This window comes from Aplysia californica, unplaced genomic scaffold (genome assembly GCF_000002075.1).
Source record: "Aplysia californica isolate F4 #8 unplaced genomic scaffold, AplCal3.0 scaffold00114, whole genome shotgun sequence".
In the NCBI taxonomy this organism is placed as follows: domain Eukaryota; kingdom Metazoa; phylum Mollusca; class Gastropoda; order Aplysiida; family Aplysiidae; genus Aplysia; species Aplysia californica.
In genome coordinates this window covers 1,063,767-1,089,334 of record NW_004797384.1, presented here as the reverse complement: position 1 = coordinate 1,089,334, position 25,568 = coordinate 1,063,767, and the positions used below count along the sequence as shown (strand labels likewise).

At 40.2% G+C, this 25,568-nt stretch overlaps 2 protein-coding genes across 2 annotated transcripts in view; one reads left to right on the top strand and one right to left on the bottom strand.

The window, feature by feature from the left end:
* LOC101848654 (early endosome antigen 1) overlaps positions 1 to 4,423 on the bottom strand; it is a gene marked incomplete in the record, with an annotated part of 47,732 nt that extends 43,309 nt beyond the window's left edge. Inside the window, 1 exon segment of the mRNA XM_005095835.3 lies at positions 4,287 to 4,423. Coding sequence (XP_005095892.2) covers positions 4,287 to 4,322 — 36 coding nt within the window.
* Positions 4,424 to 4,459: 36 nt separating this feature from the next.
* LOC101846206 (dihydrolipoyl dehydrogenase, mitochondrial) lies at positions 4,460 to 25,568 on the top strand. The gene is made up of 14 exons (XM_005095824.3): positions 4,460 to 4,561; positions 10,853 to 10,922; positions 11,379 to 11,458; positions 13,511 to 13,649; positions 14,229 to 14,329; positions 14,683 to 14,826; positions 16,773 to 16,874; positions 17,494 to 17,715; positions 18,637 to 18,773; positions 19,658 to 19,719; positions 20,494 to 20,621; positions 21,767 to 21,904; positions 23,531 to 23,620; positions 25,070 to 25,568. The coding sequence occupies exons 1-14, from the start codon at positions 4,499 to 4,501 to the stop codon at positions 25,133 to 25,135; spliced, it is 1,542 nt and encodes a 513-aa protein (XP_005095881.1). The 5' UTR covers positions 4,460 to 4,498; the 3' UTR covers positions 25,136 to 25,568.

Genomic DNA, 25,568 nt, shown 5'->3' with positions numbered 1-25,568 from the left:
ACAGACAGACAGACAGACAGACAGACAGACAGACAGACACTCAGAGAGACAGAAAAAGGGAGAGAGAGACAGAGAGATACATGTAATAATAACACATTGTGCAGTTCGAGATAACAGCCACACGCAGAGCTCATGAACTGTTAGGAAGCCGAAAAGTTGAGATATTTCAAGCAACATCCTCATTCATACCGGTTAAATCATCAAAGTTTTTAATTGGTGAAAAGTCGCCATATTCTACCAACTGAATAGAGAAAGAGACGAAAAGGTTCATATAAGGTGGGGCGATACCATTAAATGGCACTGACAGAAACTGGAAATTTGTCTTATTGTTTTGATTTAATTTCTTTGGCAAGAAGAGCGTGTAACGCTGATTCAATGTGTATAAACTTCAGGAAACATAACAATCTTACGCATGCCAAGCACACTGGGTAAGCAGCAACAACATAGCATGATTTTTCTTTTCATAGTCTGTGTCCCACTCTAATTGTGTATCAGCCAAATTAGGTCAAACAAGGGTTGATTTAAAAAAAAAAAAGAAAAGTATTTTCTTTCTTTATACCTTCCTGAGCTACTCAAAATAATGTGGGTTTGTTTTTTTTAATAATAAAAAAAAAATTTTAATAAAAAAAATAATGAAGGTGATTTTACACCCCCATTGACACAATTTGGAACATTAGAGAAGCGGGTTCCGGACCCTGCCTGTGAGGGCCAACCCAGATTGAGGAGAGAGAAATAACATCCCAGTCCCAGCAGAAAGACGAAGACACTTGATTAAAAATTCTCCCTACTCGAGAATCGAACTCGGGTCTCCTGCGTGCGACAGCAAACCGCCTAACCGCTACATCACAGACACTGATTGACAAACAATTAAGGTTTAAATTTCGTAGCAAATTCTATCTCAATTTTTTTAACACTACAGTCAAACCTGTGTAAGAAGGAATCACAAGGGAGCCAGAAAAAAATTCCGCCTTAGACAGGGGAGTTGGGGGGGGGTAATGGCCCAGCTTGTGGGATCAAGGATCGCCTGTCCGGTCGGCAAGCAGTGGTCAAAATTTCACACTTCTCAACAGCTATCCTCTCGGATAATGACATGCGTCAGACTTACATCCAATTGCGTGCCTTAAAAATAATCGTGGGTTCTGGGATAACATGTTTTTGGTGTTGTAAAAAAATGCCAATTCTAACATTACAATGACAAACTATTTACTAACATTACTTCATTTAACAGCTTTCAGTTGAGGCTATTATTTTTAAAAACATACTAATCAGGCAAGTGAATTCCTTTCTGAATTTAGATACACTTGACTAGGGTTTGGGTGAAGATTAAAAATACAGTAGCCTCCACCTAAATGCATGGTGCTCGGGAGGGCTCCTTAGCGTGTGTTTACACGGAGCGTGCATTTACATAAACCTTTGCAAAGGGAGGAAGGGACGCAGTCATCTCAATTCCTTATTATTCTAGTGACCTCCCTTGGAGGGAGGGGGTCATTTTGGCAGATAATGTGATGGCAAGTGACTGTTTTGTGAAGGATTCCCCGACTTGGGTTAGGAATACATGTACAAAGGCGTTGAATGGGGGAGGGTGGGGGGAGAAAGACAGACTTAATGTAATAAATTATATTATTATAATGCACTATAAACCTTGGGAACAGATAGCGTAGGAGGAAATTGTTGGCGATAGTCATAGAAACGACAGCCCAGCTACGTTGTTTTCCAAGCGACCACCTCCGACCATTAATTCACGCAGAATCATTCTCTACCTTCAGAGAAACATTTCTCTTGTGATTCGTTGAACAAGTACGTATAAGTTCTTTGAGCGCAGCTGATTAGGCTTACTTGTTTAATCTTTTATCCTGTCTAGTTCTAGAATCAAGTGTTTTACGGCATTTACGCGCATCGCGCATCAGTCCTAGATCTAAGTAAACATTACTAGCAGTCATTCAAACACCAGGCAGAAACCTTCTCTCAAAGATACATTTCCAGCGACCAATCAAAAAAAATTTCAGTCCCCTCAACATTTCACCGACCAGACCTGGATCTATGTGTCTGTGGAAAGTTGGATGTGAAAACGCTGTCCATCACTCTTTTTTAGGCTTGTCTTATATATGTAGATTGTAGTGAAAATTTCCCCTTGTCAAGCTTTACCTGTCGGCGTGTTTCGCAGATCAGAGCGTGCGTTTAGAGGGAGTGACCGTGCGATTGTACGTCTAAATTATATAGTAAAAAAGCTGGCAGATGACGAAAGCGTGCTTTTGAGCGGAGCGTGCTTTTGTATGGCGTGCGTTTAGGCGGAGACTACTGTATGCGTGCATACTTTCAAGATTTTTGGCCGCCTCTATTTCTCCGAATGTTCAGGAAAATAAACTTGATCAAGAACTCTATTTCTCTGAACTGTTTCCGTTCTCGAGATTTGTTATATATTATATAATAAAATTGCGAATGGACTGGCCCGTGTGTGTGAGTCTGCATACGTGTGCGTGTGTGTGTGTCTGTGTAGGCGTAAGGTGTGAACGGGGCGTGGGGGGATTTTTTTTTTACACACATGAAGGATTTTACTTTTTGCTGGATGACTAAATGCAAAATAGGTTACTGCCAAGGTCGATCAGTCTTGTTTTCTCGCAGTACCTTTTCAAGGTATTTTCAAATGAAGTATAGCCCGGGAACGTTGCCCCAACCACAACTGAAGTATCTGAATATTTAGACATTCAAAAGTCTCTAGCTCTAGAAATTGTATTTGAAAAAATGGTCAGTCCTCGCAGAATGGCGGAATAAAAGATGACGGCTAAATCTTGCAAATAACCAAAATATCTCGATTCCGTTCGGAGAAATAGAGTTCAAGTTTATTTTCCCGAACATTCGGAGAAATAGTCACTTCGTCTTTAAAAATGAAATAATCCCCGCGGGAGCCTAGAAATATCGGCCAGTGCTCTGGGGCAAGTCACGAACGGTCACTCTTACAATTCACAAATTATTTTCTATCATTTTATTAGCCTACATGTAGGCCTAGGCCTACCCATTCTCAACACCCAGGTAGGCCTAATTTGAATAAAAATCCATTGCATTCTCAGAACAGGCGAGAATAATCCATGTAATCTCACCCTGGGTGAGAATAACAATATATAATGTTATTTTCACCCCGGGTGAGATTAAAATAAATATTTTTCTCACCCCGCGTGAGAATAATATTATATTCTATTATTTTTATTTTCACCTAACGACAGCCCATAGAGTAAAACTAGATCTTACTACATTCTGATTGACAACTTGTAGGTGTGTAGGCTACTACTGTGTAAGTACTAGTCGAAGATCTAGGCCTACTTTTTAAAACAAAGAACAACTTGTGTAAGAAAGTGGCTATTCTCACCCGCCCGGAAGTTCTCGCAAGATCAACTCCTCCCCTCTTCTTTCTCTCTCTGTCTCTTTCTGAATACTGTCTATCGGTGTGGACGATCAAATTGACCAAAACAAAGTTAAAAAATGATGTTAAAACACAAAAGTAAATACATTTGTTGTCTACAAAGATGCTACGGCTATTTAACTTTTCGAATCGAGCCGAACTACGCGGGTCGCCATTTTGTTTTGCCCGGAAATTCTCGCGCTACTCCTCTCTCTCTTTCTCTCTCTCTCTCCACTGCCCACAGACAAAATTGTACGCTTCTAGTAGGCTACAGTTGTAATGGAACGTTTGTTCATGGCACAGAATTCTACAATTTTTCCTCACAGTGTAGAATTCTATGGTTTAGGGTGAACGCAAAATTTGGTGAACGCGCACCGGGTGAGAATAGCCACAAGACTCGCCTGCACTATTCTCACTCCGGGTGAGAATAGAGGTGGCCCTTGTGTAAACAACAATCAGCTAAACAGTTTTCCAAATTCAGATCAGTCAATGAGACTAATGTCATTTCAATTTCAATTTTCACCAAAAACTTCCAGAAACTGAAAATTAGTTCATCAACAAGTGGAGAAAGACTGAAAAACCATCACAATTGCATGGAAAAGCCCAGGACAAATCGTAGAGATGCAAAACTAGAGCCCATATTATCAGACCATAGATTTGAAGGCCCTACCCTTAATTATGTCTCTAGACGTCACCCAGAGCCAGAGGGGTAAAAAGGGGAACTGGAAAGACGAAGAACAGAATAGTCTGAATAGTAATTTTGATATCCTTGAGAGGATTGTTGTGATTGTGACCCGGCGGTGAGACGGCAGAGAAGTCTCGTTTCGGGGCTTAAATACTGTTCCAATCAGTTGAACACAAGAAAATGAAAAAAATATAGCATAAACACCTTGTCTTCTTTTTTCTTTCGAAGTCGGTTAAACATTATGCTTCCTTTTCTCTGCAGCTTACAACACTTTTTAGGGTCTCTAATCCAGATCCTGAAGTCGGCAACAGATTCGAGTTGTTATGCGGAGGTCCACCCAACAGGAAGTGCAAGAGTTGCTTCGCTTTACGTTCTATATTCCTCCTTTTTCAGAAGAGTCAGCTGTTTCATGATCAATGTCACTGGTGAAGGGAAACATGCTCGCCTCTTCTGCTTTCAAGCTTTCGACAGTGATTCGGGTAAATTTGCTTGATTTCTCTCTTTTAGATATTTCTTTATGAATTGAGATTATTTCTGTACGCAATCGTGTAAAATTATTATCATCTAGTTCGTTGCTTCAGGTCAAAATTCAAGCCCATGACCTTCTCGCCGGTATGTCACTTTTTATCTGCTGCACTGAATTGTTGACTCGAATCGGGATTAATTAATTAGCCTTTCGTGGTTTATTATTTATTTGCCTAGATTTATATCTAGATTAGTTAAAGATTGAGAATCAATGCTATTCTTCTGTAGTAATTTAAGATGGCATGAGGGCTGGGCTAGATCTATCTCAGTTTCTGAAATTAGAAAAAGCTGAGACTGCATGCAGTCTAGAGACAAATTAAATTTACAGTTAGTTTTTTACTATTTTTAAAGGAAGTTTTGGATCTGTCATGGTTTGGTGGTTGGGAAGTTGTGATGAATCCTTTGACTTAGACTTAGAGCTTTTTAGTGCTCCTCTTATTCCTCATATAGATCTATATTAGTATTGTGTTCTTCACACAAGTAATCAGAAAAGGAGCATCAATCATTTTGCATTTTGATGGGCTGGCAAAATTTTAGATGGCATGGCATGGGACGACTGTAATCGAACCTTTATACACATTATAATTGTATGCGCATGTGTACAGTGGTCTGTCTGTAGGTAGTGCTGACACAGCTTTTACTCATCTAGTCTAGATCTAGTTCTGAACAATATATAAGGCCGTCTTTATTTGGACTCGAGTCCGAACATTTTTTCATATTCGGACTCAAGTCCGAATTTAAAAAACGAAGTGACTATTTCTCCGAACGTTCGGAGAAATAGTGCCGATCTTTATTTCTCCGAACGGTTTCCGGCTTCCGCTCTGGTCATGATTGTTTGCCTATTTGCGAGAGTTCGGCGCCAACCACAGAATTCTACACTTAGTGTAGAATTCTGTGGCGCCAACTTTCATTCCGTCATTCTGCGAGGTCTGGGAAGGAGCAAATCAATGGTGGTATCTGTTCTCAGCTTCTCCTCCGGCCGTGTGCCCACTGGTTTAGCGAGGCGGGTACTGCCTGAGGCACCCGAGAGACGGAGAAATCTGACCCTCTTTTCTATTGAGTGGACGGTTATCGTCCATTAAAAAAAAAAACGGAGCAAATTTTTGGGTTTAGATCTATTTCAATTTTCAAGAGCTAGATCTAGTCTAGAGATTTAACAAATAAGGGCGTGTGTCCACCTGTCCGAAGAAGATTGACCGTTTTAACCCTGAATGTGCGTAATTTGTAAAAAAAAGTACAGGATATTGCATGTAAATTATGGAATCACACACAGGGGGCCTGCCAGTGTCAGTACATGTAATTGGTTTTGGTGGAACGCTCTAACATAGCACATTTAAATCTATACAGGTATATATATATTTAGAATCTAATGAAGGTAGGAACATCAAATTAAATGACGTTACACAATACCTTTTGTAGAAACATCAAATTAAATGACGTTACACTATACAACCCCCCCCCCCCCCCCCCTTTTTCCCCAACAAAGAAAATTAATAGAAAAACAACACATCAAGAAAAAAAAAATACACACCAACAAAATATAACACCACAAAGAGGGAAAAATAAACGAAAAATAAAAGAGGAACAGCAATACAAATCGTATGTAACTGTAACGTATTCAACAAATCAACGTGGTGACAACAAGTGAGAAAGAGACGAAGTGAAGCTAAGTGAACTTTCTTTCAAAAGTAAAGAGGTTCATTTTCTTTTTTTTTTTGGTGACTTTTTCGGGGACCAAAAAATCGAGCCACGGTTGATTGGTCGCGGCCTCGACAAACGCAGATGCTAGCTCTATGTGTCGTTATCAATAACCCTCCATAGATCTAGATCTATTCAGCTCACGAGTGAACACAACACATTAAGTTTAAGAGCAGCACCCTCCATAGGCCACACGTCATATCTGTAGCGAAAAACTGTTTGGAACTGTAGCATTTCTTTATATAAATACGGACATTTTTTGGACCGATTGAACCATATTGTATACGTACAATCTTTGGTAGGCCTATAATATAATTATAGATCTATATTTTATTTTTATTATCCGAAATATGCGGGAAAGGGTGTGATTTCAGAGTGTTCGGAGAAATAGTGCCCAGCTTTATTTTCCCGAACGTTCGGAGAAATAGTGCCGGCCTTTAAAAAATTCATATTCGGACTTGAGTCCGAATAAGAAAAAATATTATTCGGACTCGGGTCCGGAAAAAAGGAAGTGTCTTCGTTCTATAGATCTAACGTTCAGTGCTTCCAATTTTCCGCCATTTTTTAGTTTCCCCCACACCTTATCTGCCGATCCGATGCCCGCCGCCTCATTCAACTCATTGATACGCCCCCCCCCCCCCCAACCCTCCATGTTTCCCACTTTCTTTGTTCTAGAAAAAGGTAAAATTGAAGATTAGCAGACCACCTGGCACTAAAAACTGTTGCAAACGAGATCTAGCTAGATCTTTTGCCTAGCTTTCCATCTCTAGATCTAAATCTAGATCTATCTGTTATTTTTGTGACTTTAGCAGGCACCCCCTATCTTACCCCCCCCCCCCCCTCCTTTTCTATCGGAGGAGATCTAGATCTAGTGGTGGTCGGCTAATGTTCAAAGAGGCCTAGGAAAACTAGATCTCTACCATTTGATCTATGCCGAGTTGCCTTTCCTGAAACAGTGTGGCAAATATGTAGCTTAATCTACCTCTGGTTGTCGGAAGTTCTGACAGCCGCATGGGCAGGGTGTTTGCGTCTGAAGTCATACAATTATTTTTATGAGTGTGGGAACGAACCCCAGTCCCCGAAGAGTTTTTTTTTTTTTTCTTTTGGTTTTTTTTTCCCTCCTCTTCTTCTCCTCCTCCCTAATGACCAACAATTGTTCCCCGTAATTATAATTTGTTGCTTTATTTTTTTAGGTAGTGATGAATCATGCACATTCTGGTTTTGTCCCCAAGAGGAGCTTTTACCAACAAAATATAATGACAGAATAGGCCTACTTTTCCTTTTACCAGTTTAGGCCTGGTTAAAGTTCAATAGGGATTTTCCTTGGTCTGTAAGTCGAATCATTTTTTATATTGTTATTTTAGCCCAGAGAGGCCAAATTTCAGCTCCTCAATTGCAAATTTTCTTCAGCTTCAGGGGCCCTCTTGCGGCCCCCCCAGACCCCTACCAATTATTATTAATATTCACCCTGGTTGGGAGTCCAGGGCCAAGCTGATTCCGAATATGAAATCAGTTTTGACGTACAGTAATTATTTTTTTTAAATTGTGTCCTGAGTTTAATTCTGTGCAGCGGCAAATTTCAAAATGAATCTTCGTCACAGCGCGTCTCCCTCAAATCTGAACGTGATTGCACAGAAAATATCAAGCCACGCTTGATTGCTCGACAGAGTCTCCTAACCATCATTCAATCGTCCAAATTTTGTACAGTCTTGTGGTTACACTTACCCCTAACGATCTAGATTCTATTGTATGATCACTAGATCGTCCAGTTTTTGTTCAATTTATCGTTAGGTGTAACCGGGCCTTTATCCAATCTATCGTCCAGTTTTCTTTCGATCGAGGAGATTCCTCGTCTTAAAGCCACCATGTCTCTTTGCGACGACAGCGATTTGCCTGTAGATAAATATCTACTCTACTCTATACAGTGGAACTCGGATTCAACGAGGTCGTTGGGCCTGACCTAAAATCTCGTTGAATCCGAGTGTTCGCTACAGCAAACACGAGGTTTTGTGTAGATAATTACATGCACTGAGCAAGTAAAGTATAAAGAGAAGTCACAAGTAGTGCCTGAAATGCCTGCATATTATGAACTGTGTAAAAAAAAAGACCGATTTGTTCAAATACACAAGCCTGTGTCATCTCGATTGTTTACCAAGAAAAAGTTGTGTTGCTGTGTAGAGCCGAGCATACGGCAACTTTTGATTCCATAGACTAGCGCATAATTCATTACATAGATCTACGTCAAGACTAGCTTATTATTGTAATAATGATCAGTTGCCGGGGGAAAAAAGACTGAAGCGTATGCGACGTTCAACGCCCGGACCGCTAGTGCCCCCCCCCCCCCTCCCCGACAAGCACGTACAGCCACACGTGTGCAGGCTGCCGATCCGATCCCGACACACGCTAACGAGCCATCTTTAATTGCTTCTGATGACCTCTTGACAAATAGACATTTATTAGAAACACTATAACTTTTCAGGCCGGCCTCAAATTCATCATAAGATAAACCCGAAGTGATCCCAGTCTATACCCAGACTGAGGCGAGTCACGAGTGAGGCAGGACAGGAAGCCGGAGTCAAGAGTCACAGGAAGTCAGAAGTGATGTCATGCTGGACAAGAATCAGAGTCCGAATAAAAAATTTTCATATTCGGACTCGAGTCCGAATAGTCACTTCGGCAATATAAACTAGATCTAGATCTAGATTTTCTAAGTCGAGATGGGCACTGCATTGTTGATAAAAAATTTAAGCCTCCTCTATTTATTTCTAATCTAGATCTAGTTCTTTGTTATGTTCAAAGCCAATTTAGATTTTCCCCCCTCTTTTTTTAAACGAAGTGACTATTTCTCCGAACGTTCAGAGAAATAGTGCCGATCTTTATTTCTCCTAACGGTTTCCGGCTTCAGGTCTCTTGATTTTTTGCCTATTTATTGCGAGAGTTTGGTGCCAACTTTCATTCTGCCTCTGTCCGAAGAAGATTGGCTGTTTTAACCCTAAATGTGCGTAATTTTTAAAAAAGTACAGGATATTACATGTAAATTATGGTATCACACACAAGGGGCCTGCCTGTGTCAGTACATGTAATCAGTTTTGGTGGAACGCTCTAACATAACAAATTTAAATCTATATATACATGTATATATATTCAGAATCTAATGAAGGTAGGAACATCCAATTAAATGACGTTACACTATACAACATCCCCCCCCCCCTTTCCCCAACAAAAAAGAACATGATAGAAAAACATCAGAACAATAACATGAAAAAAAAATTACACACCAACGAAATAAAACACCACAAGGAGGGAAAAATAAAAGAGGAACAGCAATACAAATCGTATGTAACTGTAATGTAAAAATTCAACAAATCAACATGTGACAACAAGTGAGAAAGAGACGAAGTGAAGCTAAGTGAACTTTCTTTCTAAAGTAAAGAGGTTCGGTTTCTTTCTTCTTTTCTTTTCTTTTCTTTTTTTTTTTCAATTTGACTTTCATTCCCCGATTCGTAGACCAAAAAATGCCAAAAAATCGAGCCATGATTAATTGGTCGCAGCCGCGACAAACGCAGATGCTAGTTCTATGTGTCATTATCAATAATCCTCCGTAGATCTAGATCTAGACAGCACACGAGTGAACAAAACACATTAAGTTTAAGAGCAGCACCCTTCATAGGCAACACATCATATCTGTAGCGAAAAACTGTTTGGAACTGTAGCATTTCTTTGTATAAATATTCACAGCTGACATTTTTTGGACCGATTTAACCATATTGTATACGAACAATCTTTGGTAGGCTTATAATATAATTATAGATCTATATATCCGAAATTTGCGGGAAAGGATATGATTTCAGAGTGTTCGGAGAAATAGTGCCCAGCTTTATTTTCCCAAACGTTTGGAGAAATAGTGCCGGCCTTTTTTAAATGGGATTTTTGCTTAGTCACTAGTAATTAATGTCAGATCGGCACAAGGAATCATATCATGTGTGTAAAATTGCAGTGTTTAGTTTGGCTCTAGTGCTCTGTCTATAGTGGCCACACAAGGAGGATGAATTCCAAATGATCATTCGGGGAGAATTTTTTAATAGAGTATGTATTTTATTTATGGACCCGTCTCATGCTCAGATTGTCTTGTTTTCTTGTTCATTTTTATCTCCTGCTCTACTACACTATTGACTTTATATTATATTCACCGCAAAAATATTAGTTTATGAACTATGGATATTTTTACATGAGAACTAGATCTGTTTTACAATAGAACGTACAATTGCGTAAATATTTCACTTGTTTTTATAACATGGTGGGTTTCAGGGGGAGGGGGAAACCCCTTTCTCCCCACGATCTAAAAAAGATTCTTGAAGGTTTCGGGGGTAGCAGTCTTCACACACCTTGATTACCCGTTTAGTTTTTACTCCTTTCTTAATTAAGAAGTCCTTCAGAGCAAAAGAAATCAACATCTTATGAATATTTTAACTTTCTGACTTGAATATAAACTAGACTAATTTGACACGGTACTTATGCTTTGAATGACTTTTCTCTCCTTCCATCAGGCAAATGGCCCAGTCAAAAACAAGACTCTAGCAGCACTCTATGTGTCTGCTCGCAACTATTCAAATGGAGGTAAGATGGTTTTAGTCCCTCATTTTCAATTGTGATGAGTAGTGTTTTAGGGATTATTTCTGTACTTGTGTGTTGGGGTTAATTTTGCCACTGTTTTGTATTTTATCTAAGCTTCTGTTTTGTCACAAATGTCATTTTCAATCAAATTTTGTTGTTACAATTTTAAGCTCCCTAGTCAATTGAAACTAAGCAACTCTTCTTCATATTTCTGAATTGCGATGCTGAATTTGTGCTTGTGCTTGAAAATGGAGTAGATATGAGATATATATATATATATATATATATATATATATATATAATATAAGTATTATTATAATTGTACATTTTGGGTTTTCTTTTCTTATCTTTACTTAGATGGAGGTGCATGGAGTTACTGAAAGTGAGTGATGGTTTAAGATTCGATTTGGTTTATCGGTAACATTCAATTTCTTTTTGTATTTTCTTGTCCTCTTCCAGGGGATGCAGATCTGGTGGTCATTGGATCCGGACCTGGAGGATATGTGGCGGCCATTAAGGCAGCTCAGCTTGGGCTTAAGGTACAGTTCTTGATAATGTCTTCTTTTTCTTCTTTTCCTCTTCCTCTTTTCCTCCTCCTCTTCCCCATCCTCCTTGTCACGTCTTTTCTCAGGTCAATAGTTTTAATAGAAGTTTTACGGCACTCGCAACTGCATAAGGTCATATGAGTGCCAGAAGATTAGAGGTGTTACAAGAAAGTAATGAACATAAAAAAGAAGAAGGGGAGATAAGGATGATAGATGCTTGATAGGAAAGAAGGAGCAAATCACACCAGAGCACCCGTCAACCACCCACCATTCAGGTAAATAGAGAATAGATTCTTTTGATTACAGAATACGGTCTAGCAGGCACACCACAAAAAAACAAAAAAAACACTCCTGGCGAATAGAATATCGTGTCACAAATTTTTTCTTATTTATATATTTTTTTGTATTCAAAACAGGCATGCGTAAAACAATTCATAAAAACAAAAAAATTGGCATTGGTGATGGTAAATCTAGTAAAAGGCAGCTGCAAATTATGTTTACCAAAGTAGTTGTAATGAGAAAGATTAAGGCCAGTGACCTCTAAAGTCAAGGGCAAAAGTGTAGGTCAAGGACGTGTAGGCAACATTTGTCACAGAAGTGTTTAATTTAGATTCTGCCCACACACTTTTTTAGTTGCATGTAGGGAGTCTGACCTTACAGGAAGGCACTTAAACTTGTTCAGTACTGTCTCCACATGTGTCAGCACTCTTGCTTTTCAACAGTGATTACACACTACACACATTTAGCCAGCGTTCTGCAAACTTAGTGGACCATGGTAAAGCAAAATGGTTGCTTTTAAGGACAAGCTGGGTAACCCAGATTTATGGGGTTTCATGAAATCTTGACCTACACCAAATGTGGGCATTGCCCTATCTATAGGCGAAGTTTGGTTTCGTTGATGTGTATATATTTGTTTGGTTATAGAGAAAACTCTCCTTGTCTTTTAAAGAAACTGAACAAGGCTTCAAAAACTTTACCTTTGATTTTCTTTAAACAGCATTTTTTTGGGATAGCCCCCTTGTGCTTAAAAGCAACCGAATAGCTGATCATTGAAAAATCAATGGAAAAAAAAATCTGCAAATTTAACTTATTCCATCCATGATTTTTTCTGGTTCTGGGCAGTTATTTTTCCCAGTTCAGTTTTTGACCTGGGGTGCATCTATTTAATGCATAACGATAAAGGCTCTACAAGTCCTTATAATCCATGGGGAATCAACACAAAATTGTAGAGATATCACCCTAGCACACATTTATGCAAGAATTTCACAAATTTAATTGAATATCTTTCACTGTGAAGGGCCTTCTTACCAGGCTCCATGTTGTTTACCCAAGCCTGCTCTACTCTGGCGTTGACCAGATGACAAGGACATGTAGTTACTTGAGGGAGGCATTGCGCTGCCAAGAGCGAAATGCTCGCAGCTGAAGGGATTTTAAATCAACAACAGCTACATGTTGTTTACCCTTACTTAGCGACAACAAAACAATAATTTTTGCAAGAATTTCGTGGAGTTTCAATCGATTGTGGTGCTCATAGATTGAGGTCTTGTTTGTTCACAAGTTCTACTTCCTTTTAACAACTTAAGAAGTAGGAACTATGTTAAAAAGTGCACGTTCGTTTCGGATTTCGTCGAGCCGCTCACGGCGACCAAATGGAGACGGTGGAAAAATCTAGAGCCACTGTCAGAGGCTGATTGGATGGAATCAGTTAAGAATTTTAAGATTTTAAATGCGTATTAACCCAGCATGGATGTCAATATGGCATAGGGGGCATAATTCATGTACATTTTTTGTCCAATTTGGTTTATTCCCTTAGTATAGCCTGAAATTCGTACAAAACAAAAAGATATCTGTGTCCTGCTGTTTGCTACATGGTAAGAATTTGTTTTGAGATGACTTTTTATTTTCATATTTTTTTGGGCACCACCCTTTAATGTTCTTTTCATTTATCTTGGCTGTAGTTCCCATTTTCCTGAAGAATGCATCCCTAGCCCTCCTCTATTCCTTAATTTGACGCACGTACATTTAATTTACCCATGTTTATTTCAGACTGTGTGCGTGGAAAAGAATGAAACCCTGGGAGGAACATGTCTAAATGTGGGCTGCATCCCTTCCAAGTCTCTGCTGAACAACTCTCACCTCTACCACATGGCACATGGCAAGGATCTTGTGAACCGCGGAATTGAATGTAAGTTGAGGAATGTGTCTTTTTTTTTCATGTCCGTTAACTATTGTTTAGTTTGGTTTTTCATGTCAATTAGCTGTTGTTTGATTTAGTTTTGTTGTTAGTTACTTGTTATTTGGTTTTGGTTTTCTTGTTAGTTTGCTGTTGTCAAATTTGGGGGGGGGGGGAGGTATTGTCAGCTGTTGTCGGTTTGTTTCCCCTTGTCAGTTAATTGTTGTTAGTTTGGTTTTTCTCTTCTATGTTAGCTGTTGTTTGGCTTGGTTTTTCCTTGTGTATCACATATAAGTGATAAATGGAACTGATATGGTTTTTAGCGAGCAAACCATCAATACCAATTTTTATACATTATGCAAGTCGCAGACTCAAGCTCTTTGACCCATTAAAAAGTTTGTCAAAACGCCTTTGCTGCCTCACCTTGTACAGTCTCTGGCTGGTAGACACAATTATTTATGAGACGGTTACAGTCCCACTATTCCTTCAACTCTGGGTTGTGATATACATGCTCTTCTTTACTGGGAAATAATTTTATTTACATGAATTCGTGGGATGTTTCCTTGAAATCAGGACTTTTTGTTTCTCCAGTCACTGGACTGAAACTGAACCTGGACAAGATGATGGAACAGAAGAGAGGTGCTGTCAAGGCTCTGACCGGAGGGATCGCACACTTGTTCAAGAAAAACAGTGTAAGACTCTTCAGGCTCTTTTTTAAAATGCATGATACTATTACTCCTCATATCCTCTGCCTCTTATTTCTTCCTCCTCCTACCTCTTCCCCCATCTCACATGTGGCAGATACTGACAAACTTCATATTGCTGACGATCAAAATGTCTTCTTCCATCCCGTTTTATCTCATCTCATGTTACCTATTATTGAAGGCTGAATGTAGTTGTTTGGGTGCCACCCAACCAAAGATAATAGTTTATTGATCTCCACAAAGACAGATTTGCTGTAGCATAGTTAATACCTTCGCACACTTGCTCTCCCTCTCACAGACACTCGCACACTGAACCTATAAATGTAATTCTCTTTTTTCAGGTCACACATTTACGCGGTTATGGTCGCGTGTCTGGACCTAATGAGGTCACAGTGACAAAAGAGGATGGCTCGCAGGAAAAAGTCAACACCAAGAACATCTTGCTGGCGGTCGGCTCTGAGGTCACACCTTTCCCTGGCATTGAGGTTAGTTCTCTGTTCGGACATTTGCTTTACAAACACTGTCAGTGCTGTGTGTGGGTGTTGGATTAAACACAGCTGATCTCATTTCTTTTCTTTCTTCTTTAAAAAAAATGTATCTTTTTTTTTTTTAGTAGTTTATTTTTTCTCCATTACTTTTATGGTTGGTTATTTAAATATAGGTTTTTTTACAGCATCCGAATAGAGAAACCAGTGGTGAACCATGATCACCGTTCTCTGTATGCTGCTGCTGAAATCATGCATTTGTTTGTATTTGGGCAATAAATAAAATTTAGGAAAATGAATGATTTAGAAATGGAAATCCCAGAATAAATCACGGCGCACCGGCAGTGGAATTTTAGTTGCCGCGGGGGGTTCTCCGCCGGGCGCCTTATCACGTCGGGGTCACGGGGGTCAGCTCCCTGTCGCTGCTCTGTCTGGGCCGACTTAATTTTTGGTACTTTTCAACGTACAATTTAAGGTGTATTCTTGTATTTATGGTAATTTTCATTTAGTGCACCCAAAGCACGCATTTCTGCTCTTGAGACTCAAAAAAGAATGGACGTTGTAACTTGTCTGGTTATTTCGTTAGACGCGCTGGAGTCGGCAATGCTAAATTGTAATTTTTTTGGGACTAGCGTGAATGAAAAAAAATCAATATAAAAAAAACGCATCGTCAAAATCTGTCGAACTTTTGGAATATGAACGACATAACATTAGCGCAGATACTCAGAAAAGATGGTATCTGCGCTTATTATAGAAGGCTGTAAGTTTGCAATTTTATCCATCGGGCACACAATTCGCTACGAAGTAATTCCTCCAAATACAACTTTATGTGTCTAATATAATCATGAATATTCGCATACTTTCTCGAAAGTTTATAAAAGTTACCATGAAGTTTCTCAAGGAAAAGTACAAATCGATTTTAGTGCTAGAATATATCTTCAACGTAGATCTAATACACGAACAGTATCTGTTACACTCCAGAAATTGCTTACTTTTCTTAAAACGCTAAGTCTAGGTTTTGTAAGTTGACTGAATAATAAGGATGACTTCTCGTAATTGGGTTATAAGAATAATTTCTAGCTTTCCAGGGACACTGAATCAGCACCAGACTTTTCAAGCTTTTTTTACGTTTCTATGACCATTTGCAATAACTGACAATGTGACTGATTTCTTTACATTCGTAATTGTGTCCGCGCATATTTCCTACACAAAAACTAAGAATGAATGTTTTAGCTGTCATTATTTTTATTCCATACTAGAAGTTTATCTCTACCCATGTATTTACACGGTTTTGTGGTTTTTTAAATCGCTTATATTATATCTTTTTAGTTGTATGCAGGCTGCCAGAGACACAGCATGATTCATGAACAAACGCAGAGTAACTTTCTCTTGTTTAATAGTAAAATAAGAGCTAACGCTGATCGTCTTTAGTTAAAATATGCAGATGTGCATCTTTCTTCTCTTATAACTTGACTATTACTACTACCGCAGATTTAAGATTTCTCATGGTAAAAGACATGATATTCGTAGTCAGTTTAACACAGAATTTGGAGAGATCTGTCGTGCCTTTTTTAAAATAATAATTTATTCATAACTTTGTAACTAAAATAGGACAAATTGGGTACTCTACAAACACTTGTCTAGAACAAAAACTAAGGCACAGAAACTAACCATTCTAACGCAAAATAAATCTCAAGACATTGAGCTTTTAGTACATCCGCGTAATGGTTTGCTGTGTGGGATGGGGAAGAAGTTATATCGTTTTAAACATAGTCAAAAATGCAAAATTCCATACCGACACCGGCAAAGTCGCCTCAGGGCTCATTAACCCCGTGACCCCGAGCCGGGGAGCTCCGGCGGGCTGCTGAGTCACGCAAACTAAAAGTAACAGAATCGGGCGAAAAGTGACGCCGTGAAATAGACATCTGGTTTGTCTCCCACTGCAGGTTGATGAGAAGTCGGTTGTCTCTTCCACTGGGGCTCTGTCACTGGAGAAGGTTCCGGAGAAGCTGGTGCTTATTGGTGCTGGCGTTATTGGCGTTGAACTGGTGAGTAGATTGATGCTGGCGTTATTGGCGTTGAACTGGTGAGTAGTTTGATGCTGGCGTTGTTGGTGTTGAACTGGTGAGTAGATTGGATTGATGCTAGCGTTATAGGCGTTGAATTTGTGAGTAGATTGATGCTGGCGTTACTGGCGTTGAACTGGTGAGTAGTTTGATGCTGGCGTTATAGGCGTTGAACTGGTGAGTAGATTGATGCTGGCGTTATTGGCGTTGAACTGGTGAGTAGTTCAATGCAGACACCATATGCATTGAACTGGTGAGAAGATTGGTACTGGCATTACAGACATTAACTGCTGAGAAGATTAGTGCTGGCGTCATAGGCGTTGAACTGGTGAGAAGATTGGTGCTAGAGTTATAGGCGTTGAACTGGTGAGTAGATAGGTGCTGGAATTATAGTGTCAATATTGTGTCAATATATATGTTGCTCTTTACTGAAATAAATAAACTATTGCAACATCTGTCAGATGAGGATATGTTACTCAAACACATAAACAATTATAGCAACAAAAAATGTGTTGTGAATCCCTGAGCGAATTTTACCTAGAAATAATTACATTTTCAAAAGCATCAGCTCTTGTATTGTTTCTCTGTGTGTACCTTGCAGGGCTCTGTGTGGCAGAGGCTGGGAGCTAATGTGACCTGTGTGGAGTTTCTCGGCCACGTCGGAGGTCTGGGCATCGACATGGAGGTCTCGCGTCAGTTCCAGCGATCTCTTTCCAAGCAGGGCATCAAGTTCAAGCTCAACACCAAGGTCACATCTGCACAGAAGTCGGGAGACAAAATCAGCGTCAGTGTGGAGAGTGTGAAGGATGGAAAGAAGGAGGAGGTGTGTTACTTTGTGAAAGCGATTACTACTCCTTTGTGGGCTTCTTGTCTCTGAGTCATTTTAATTTTTTTACACTCTTTCAGGGGGTAATTTTCATGGATTTAAATTCCGGAGTGACAGGTTCAAATGCTGATCTATTGTGTTTAGTATGGAATACTTTACTTTTCCGATCCAGCTGCCATTTGATTTCTAGCCCTTCGGCCTGTCGATATGACAAAGAATTTACAGGTTTTTATCAGCTTTGCTTTGTCGCTGTATAGAGTATTTCTGATGTCTGGGGAGGCAGGTAGGTAGGTGCTACACAGGTCACAAAGTGCAGGGCAGGTAAAGAGGTGGTGAGGTACTGTTTCATCCTGGCAGTCAGGTGGGATATCCTTGCGAATCCTATTTAGGTAGGAATTCAGTGGGATGTGTTGTGTTCCCAGGCTAAAGATCGTGACTTGCTCTCTTCTACTCGGGGAATTTAGTGCATCTTTTGAGTTGGGGGCTGTCATGTGTACAAATATTAGTATGGAATAAATTAAACGCTGTTGTTAAAGCTATACAAATTATCAACTTTAAAAAGAGATCATGTCACTAAGATTTTGTAGACAGGTGTGCCAGTACACACTTCACTTCAGTTCAATTCAAGTTGCACTTCACTATTAAATTTTGGAAGATACTTCACCTATTGTATCCACTCAAACTATTATCCAGTGTCTGATTTTCCTTTTAAGGAAAAGATGAATTTAAACTCGCTCTTGTCTTTGTTTATAAAGTCTTTGTGACTGGTATCTTTAGCCACCTGTCTTTTGGGATGCTGTGTTCCACTCAACCCAAGTCAGCTCTGACAGTGTAAGTCAAAGTAGCCAGCGTCCTAACTGATCTTAATTGTGTGGATGGGGACATAAAAACATTTAAAACTTTCATGTTATTCTCTAGCTTGAATGCGATACTCTCCTGGTGTGCATCGGACGCCGCCCTTTCACCCAAGACATAGGGCTGGAATCTGTGGGGCTTCAGCTGGACAACAAGGGCCGAGTGCCGGTCAACTCTCGCTTCCAGACCTCTGTTCCAAGGTGAGTTATCTGCACATTCACATACTGGCATATACAGTAGAACATGACTATAGCGGGATTTTACTGTTCTAGAAGAAATATCCTGGTGTAGGAAAGTTGCCGCTATAGGAAGGCGAAGGGGAATTACAGAAAAATTACCCACTGCACGTTCTCCTCTTCTTTTATTTTTACTGTCGTTTTGGCCTAACCTAAGCTATGGCACATCACTTATGGAGTAGCTCATGTAACACATCTCTCCGCACCATCTCTCTTTGCCGCCTGCCCCTCCTCACTCATCATTGGACTGGCCAATCACAACGCCGCACCGCTGACTGCCTGTTTGGAGCCCACCTACACCCCCAACCCCCTTCTCCCCAGATAGAGCTGGCTCAATCTCTCCCGCTGTATCCAAGTTCGGACCTTTCCTTTTCTTGTTAAACCCAAGCACAGGTAATTGTGTCAACATGGGAGAAAAAAGGGAACTCTGGTAAGGTCCCGCTGTAGGGATGGTCCCGCTGCAGCGGGTGCCGCTATAGTCATGTTCTACTGTACTCACTTGCTCATGAATGTGTGCCTATACTGGTATGTTGATATGAACAACAGTCAGTGCTCATAGAAAAATGCACACGCTGATACACTGACACATGACATAATGCTGTCCCAGTAGATAGTATCATCCAGTTTGTATTGGTATCATGTTAGTTAGGTAGAAGCATAAAGTGGGTTCTGTGCTCTGTTTTCTTCTCACTTATTGACTGATCTGTTCATTGTGTGAAGTTTAACAGATTTGTTCGGAATTGATGGATCCTCGCTGCATGCCTGTTGAATTTTTTTTGTTTGTATCTTATTTGATACAAGTAACTCAACAGACTCAAAAACCGTTAAACTGGTTATTTCTGTTTCAGCATCTACGCTATCGGAGACTGTGTTCAAGGACCTATGCTGGCTCACAAGGCAGAAGATGAAGGTGAGAAACCAGCTCTACAGTTCAGGGACTGTTTTTTTGGGGTGTTTTTTTCTTTGTTTTTTTTTTGTCCTGTTATTTCCATTATTTTCACTTGAAGAACAGTTTAACGTTTGTTTTCTGTTTAGTCCATATTTACTGTGTCTATTACCTGTCTTTTTGTTGACAAATGCAACTTGGCAAATTTTCAGTGTGATATATTCACAAAATCTCACTTGCTTCCCCGACGGTTGTACTTTTTGACTTTATGGCGTATTTCCCATCTAGGACGTAGTGTGTCCTATCTTTCAGGTGGCCACACTCTTTTTTTTAAAACTTGTCTCGCAACCCTTCTGTAAATTGCAACTTTACAGTCCATTGAATTGTATAATATGTTACAGTACACCCTTGCAGAGTTTGAAGACGGTATCTTGAAACATAACCAGAGGATTAGGAAAACAGATAGTGGAAGTGCCGGAAAAAAACAACCCCGCAATCTTGAAAAAAAAAAGCATATGAAAGTTAGGTATTTTGATAAAGACGAAGGACACAAGGTGCTTTTATGGCCTTACTGTGATACTTATGACATTGTATTTCATCATGATCGCCCACGCCAGTTGGCAAGGCACCGGATGATGATGATGATTTCAATTTCATCCTAAAATTATAGGAAATTGAAAATTTTAATGACAGAATATGCATACTTTCAAAAATCAATATATCTGAGCCAAAAACCAGTAAAAAAAACCAAACAGACTGCCCCTTTAAATTCAGTTTGATTCTGTTTCCCTCCCCCAGGTATCATCTGTGTGGAGGGCATCTGTGGTGGAGCTGTACACATTGACTACAACTGCGTCCCCTCCGTTATCTACACACACCCAGAGGTCGCCTGGGTCGGAAAGTCTGAGGAGCAGCTCAAGGAAGAGGTCAGTCGGCCAGATTGTCCGTTTGTCAGTTCATCTGTTAGTCAGTTCATCCATTTATCAGTTTGTCCATTCGTCCATTTGTCAATTTGTCTGTTTGTCAGTTTATCCGTTTGTTAGTTGGTGGTATTGTTGCACTGCTGTGGCTACCGATGGCTATGGTGTAGTAGTTGGCTGTTTGCTGTCTTGTGCAGAAAAGACAAGGTCAATTCCGAAGTGGGAAAGTTTTTTTATTCAAGTATCTCAGCTTGTCTTTTGGGATCCTGTGTCTCATTTAGCGTTGGTTGCCCTGACAGGTTGGGTCAAAGAAGCCTGCCTTCTAAATGATCTAAATTGTGTTGATGAAAAAGTAAAACATTGCGTCGGTGGCCTAGTGGTTAGGCTCTCGGACTCGCAACCGTAAGGTCATGGATCGAATCCCGTCAGGGGCCCGACGTTGTGTCCTTGGGAAAAGCACTTTGCACAAATTTTCCTCACTTCACCCAGGTGGAAATTGGTACCTGGCTATAGACAGTGAACGATCTTGTCAGTTTGATAGTGTTTGAGCGCGTGAAATCCGCAGCTTGCACTGTATGCTTCCGCGAAGCTGAAAATGTTTCTGAGTGTTCTCAGAGGGTCTGCTGGGGTAATGATTGTTGTAAAGCGCATAGAGCATGCTCTTGAGCATGGATATGCGCTATATAAATGCAATTATTATTATTATTAAAACAAATTAGTTTCCGCAGGGCGGCTTTCCTATTTTTTTTTTCTTCTTCCATTTTTGCCCTTGAATTCTTCCATATTTATATAGAATGTGTATTTTCTTCTTGATTTTTGCTTTGGAGAAAAGTTTGAGTTTGTCTCATCACAGTCGGTTTCATTATTCTGCCTTGTTTTGTTTTGGTTAAAGGAAACCAGTATGATACAAAAAATGTTTTGTTCTTCCTTCATATGTAGAAGTTAACGAGTTCGATTCCCAACTGGGGAAGTTGTTTTTTAAAATTTCCATATCTCTATCTGTCTTCAAGGATGTTGTTCCCCATTCAGCCCACATAGGGCCTGACAGGCTGTGTCAGTCAAGTCAAAACGTCACCCCAGTGACCTAAATTATGTTGATGGGGGAGTGAAACACTAACAGTTACCCTTTTTTATTTTCCCCGTCTGTGCAGGGTGTGGAGTACAAGGTGGGCACCTTCCCTCTGGCAGCCAACAGCCGGGCCAAGTGTAACGACGACGCTGACGGCATGGTCAAAGTTCTCTCGGACAAAACAACAGACCGCCTCCTGGGGGCTCACATCATTGCTTCTGTGAGTATTGAATGTTTTCCTATAAGCTTAGCCTCCAACCACTACCACAGTTCAGGGGGTAAAAAAACAAAAAAAACATTCAGTATAACACGGATAGGTTGAACTCAAAAGGTTCGAAAGCATGCATCCTTCTGCCCCTTTTTTTTCTTCATCTTTCTAAGATATCCCTTGAACTACCAATGTCGTCGGTTCCGACAAATGTGAGCTATCCGTGTTATACTGTATTAAATACATTTTTTTAGGGGGTATGAGTACCGGAGTCCTCTTTCATATTGGAAAACACATTTTCTGTGGTCTAGTTTTGCTCATAAATGGTCAGCGATGCTGACAGCACGCAGGAACACAACACTTGCTCGGGGGTCCTTGAAAAGTGCTGAGCGTGGGTCACTGAAATGTCCCAGCAGATTTGTGAATAATGAGATTGAAGTCCATCAGATGATAAGTGAGTGGGAAAGAACTTTTGCTGCAGGTCTATTTCAAATAGCTTGAATTTCTTGAATGCAGAAAAGTGTGTGATTTGTTAAGGGGTGGGGTGAGTGAAAGGGGGGGGTGGGGGGCTTTACAGTCGACTCTGCTTGTGTTGAACTCGCCAGAGTTGGTGTTTTCCTTGGGTCCAAGCACTTTTTTACTTCTTTAGAGGTCCCAATGGTTATGTTGAACTTTGGATGAGTTTATCTTTTTTTTTTTACTCCCGCGACGACATTAACTCATCCGTAGTCAACTGCTTGGTCAGTGCCCTCCATCTTGATCCGCCACATGAGTAGTCTTTTTTGTTGTTGTTATTGTTGTTTTTTTGGGAGGGGCGAGAAGTTGAAAAATTGGTAGCTATGTATAAGTGTTTGAGGGAGAGAGAGATAGAGGTCAGGATGGAGAGATAGTAAATGAGTGGGAGATGGGGAGTGGGGAGAAGAGAGAAAAACAAGGACGTTTTCTCTGACAGTTTATCCCCTGACTATCTTCTGGGGCTTATTTCGCTGCTTTTGTGATAGAAGATATGTTCAGATGAAAGGGGGGGGGGGGGGGGGGGGGGGCAAATCAATGGGATATATGAGGAAAATAAAATTGGATAAAGCGGAGGATGAATGCGCAGTCTAGATTTTTTTTCCCCTGCAGTCTTCAATATATGTTCTTAATTGTGTATTGACAGCTAGCCTGCTCAGGGAGTGTCAATTGACTTATGTGTCACGGCGCAGTGTCTATTTTTGGGCATGTGCCGTTATTGGCATCAGCTTAAAGCTTGTTCATTTGCCTTGCATTGGATTTAAAAATTACCAATATATCTCCAATAGAAGTGGAGATATTTGAGATTGAAGGAATTGGGGGTCACCAGGTTTCAGGGGTAAAATTGGCAAGAAAATGGCTGCCAAAGTTCGATGGCTGCCAAAGCTTGAGAGTCCACAGAAACTGAAAATCTGCAATTTTTGTGCCTTTGATCGTTTATCAGTAAAATCCACACAGAAATGTTTTTAAACGGACATAGAAGGTGTTGAGCCAAAAAACAAAAATTCGATAACAATTTTCAAACTGGCAGACAAATGCCAGTTTCTTTGATTTTAGTATTTTGATGAGCGTCTGATTTCACCATGGTGCCTCACATATTTAGTAAAAATCTGTTTTTTTCACTAGTGTGCCGGTGAGCTGATCAATGAAGCTGCCTTGGCCATGGAATACGGCGCATCATGTGAAGATATCGCCCGTGTCTGTCACGCTCATCCGGTAAGTCTCAACAGTTTAGACTTGTTTTCTTGCTGTCTATTTAGACCAATGCTTCCCAACCTGGGCAGTATCACCCACTAGTGAGCAATCTGGTAACTTTGGTAGGCTGTGGGGATCGTCCAGATAAGGAATAGGTATTTATTATTTTGTCCCGCGGTTGGAAATACATATGGATGGGAGGTATGAAAATAGCTATTTAAACGTGGCAAAAATGGGGGCTGGCAATACAAAGTTCGACAAACACTGATTTAGACTAAGAATAAACTACATAGAGAACTTGAACAGGTGGGTGTCACGAGAACAGACCAGGGTAATATCACTTTTTTTGAGAGCATCCAAAGAGAGAATGAATGGCAAACCATGATCGCCGAAGTCTGTTCCTGATCTGATACTAAGACGAATAAGACCAAAAATATACCTATTGTTGTGTGTGTTGTAGGTTTTTTTCTATTTCAATCCGTATGTTTGAAGTTTTTTGCTACAGTAGTGTCCGGCTAAACGCAGGCCATACAAAAGCAAGCTCCGCTCAAAAGCACGGTTTCATCATCTGACGGGTTTTTTACAATATAATTTAGACATACAAACGCACGGTCACTCCCTCTAAACGCACGCTCACTCCCTCTAAACGCACGCTCTGAAACACGCTGACAGGTAAAGCTTGACAAGGGAAAATTTTCACTAGGTCTACAACCTGTACAGCCTGCATAAGACAAGCCTAAGAAAGAGCGAGTGACAGCGTTTTCACATCCAACTTTCCACAGACACATAGATCTAGGTCTAGTCGGTGAAATGTTGGAAGGATTGGCGGGGACTGAAATGTTTTTTGATTGGTCACTGGAAATGTATCTTTGAGAGAAGGTTTCTAGCTGGTGACTGCTTGTAATGTTTAGTTAGATCTAGGCCTGATGCGCGATATGCGTCAATGCCATAAAACACCAGGTCTAGACAGGACAACAGATTAGACAAGCATAAGCGTAATCAGCTGCGCTCGAAGAACTTATAACGTACTTGTTCAACGAATCACAAGAGAAATGTCTCTCTGAATGTAGAGAATGATTCTGCATGAATTTACGGTCGGAGGTGGTCGCTTGGAAAGCCACCTGGCTTGGCTGTCGTCTGTATGACTATCGTCAACAGTTTCCTCCTACGCTATCTGTTCCCGAGGTTTATAGTGCATAATAATATCATTTATTACATTGAGTCTGTCTTTCACTGCCAAATGACCCCCTCCCTCCAAGGGAGGTCACTAGAGTTAATTTGCAAAGGTTCATGTAAACGCACGCTCTGTGTAAACACACGCTAAGGAGCCCTCCCGAGCACCGTGCGTTTAGGCGGAGACTACTGTAAAGAATTTGTTCTTGTATTGATTTTAGCCCCCCAGTCCTTTTCTTTGCTTTTTACTTTTCTTGAGTAAATGTTTTACGAAAGCTTTTTCTTTTTTATCCACAGACTGTTTCTGAGGCTTTCAGGGAGGCAAACTTGGCAGCTTACAGCGGCAAACCCATCAACTTCTAAAAATCTCACGCCTGTCACTTTTGTGATGTTTTGTTTCTGTTTAAGGATATATGTGTTGTTTATCTAGAGAATGGCCGGGTTGTCATGTGATGCACATTGTTGTTGTTATTGTTGTTGTGGTGGGGTATCTGGCTTGACTGTTTCCGTGTCTGTGTATTTATTTACTGCTTATTTATGTTTTGTAAGACGATCCGTATAATCTGATTCAATGTGGACGTTGTAGCAATGATGGTAAAATTGGCTAGTGTAATATATTTCTTTTACATTACAGTGTGAAGATTCTCATTCTTGTGGATTTAGAGAAAGAATGCAGAGTTTTTCTCTCACCTTTTGTTCACAGGGCAGAAAATGTTTTCGTTGTACGCCCCTGAACAGACTTGGAAGTTTCATGGTGATGATATTGAAAATAAAAAAATGTAATATCATGAGAAAA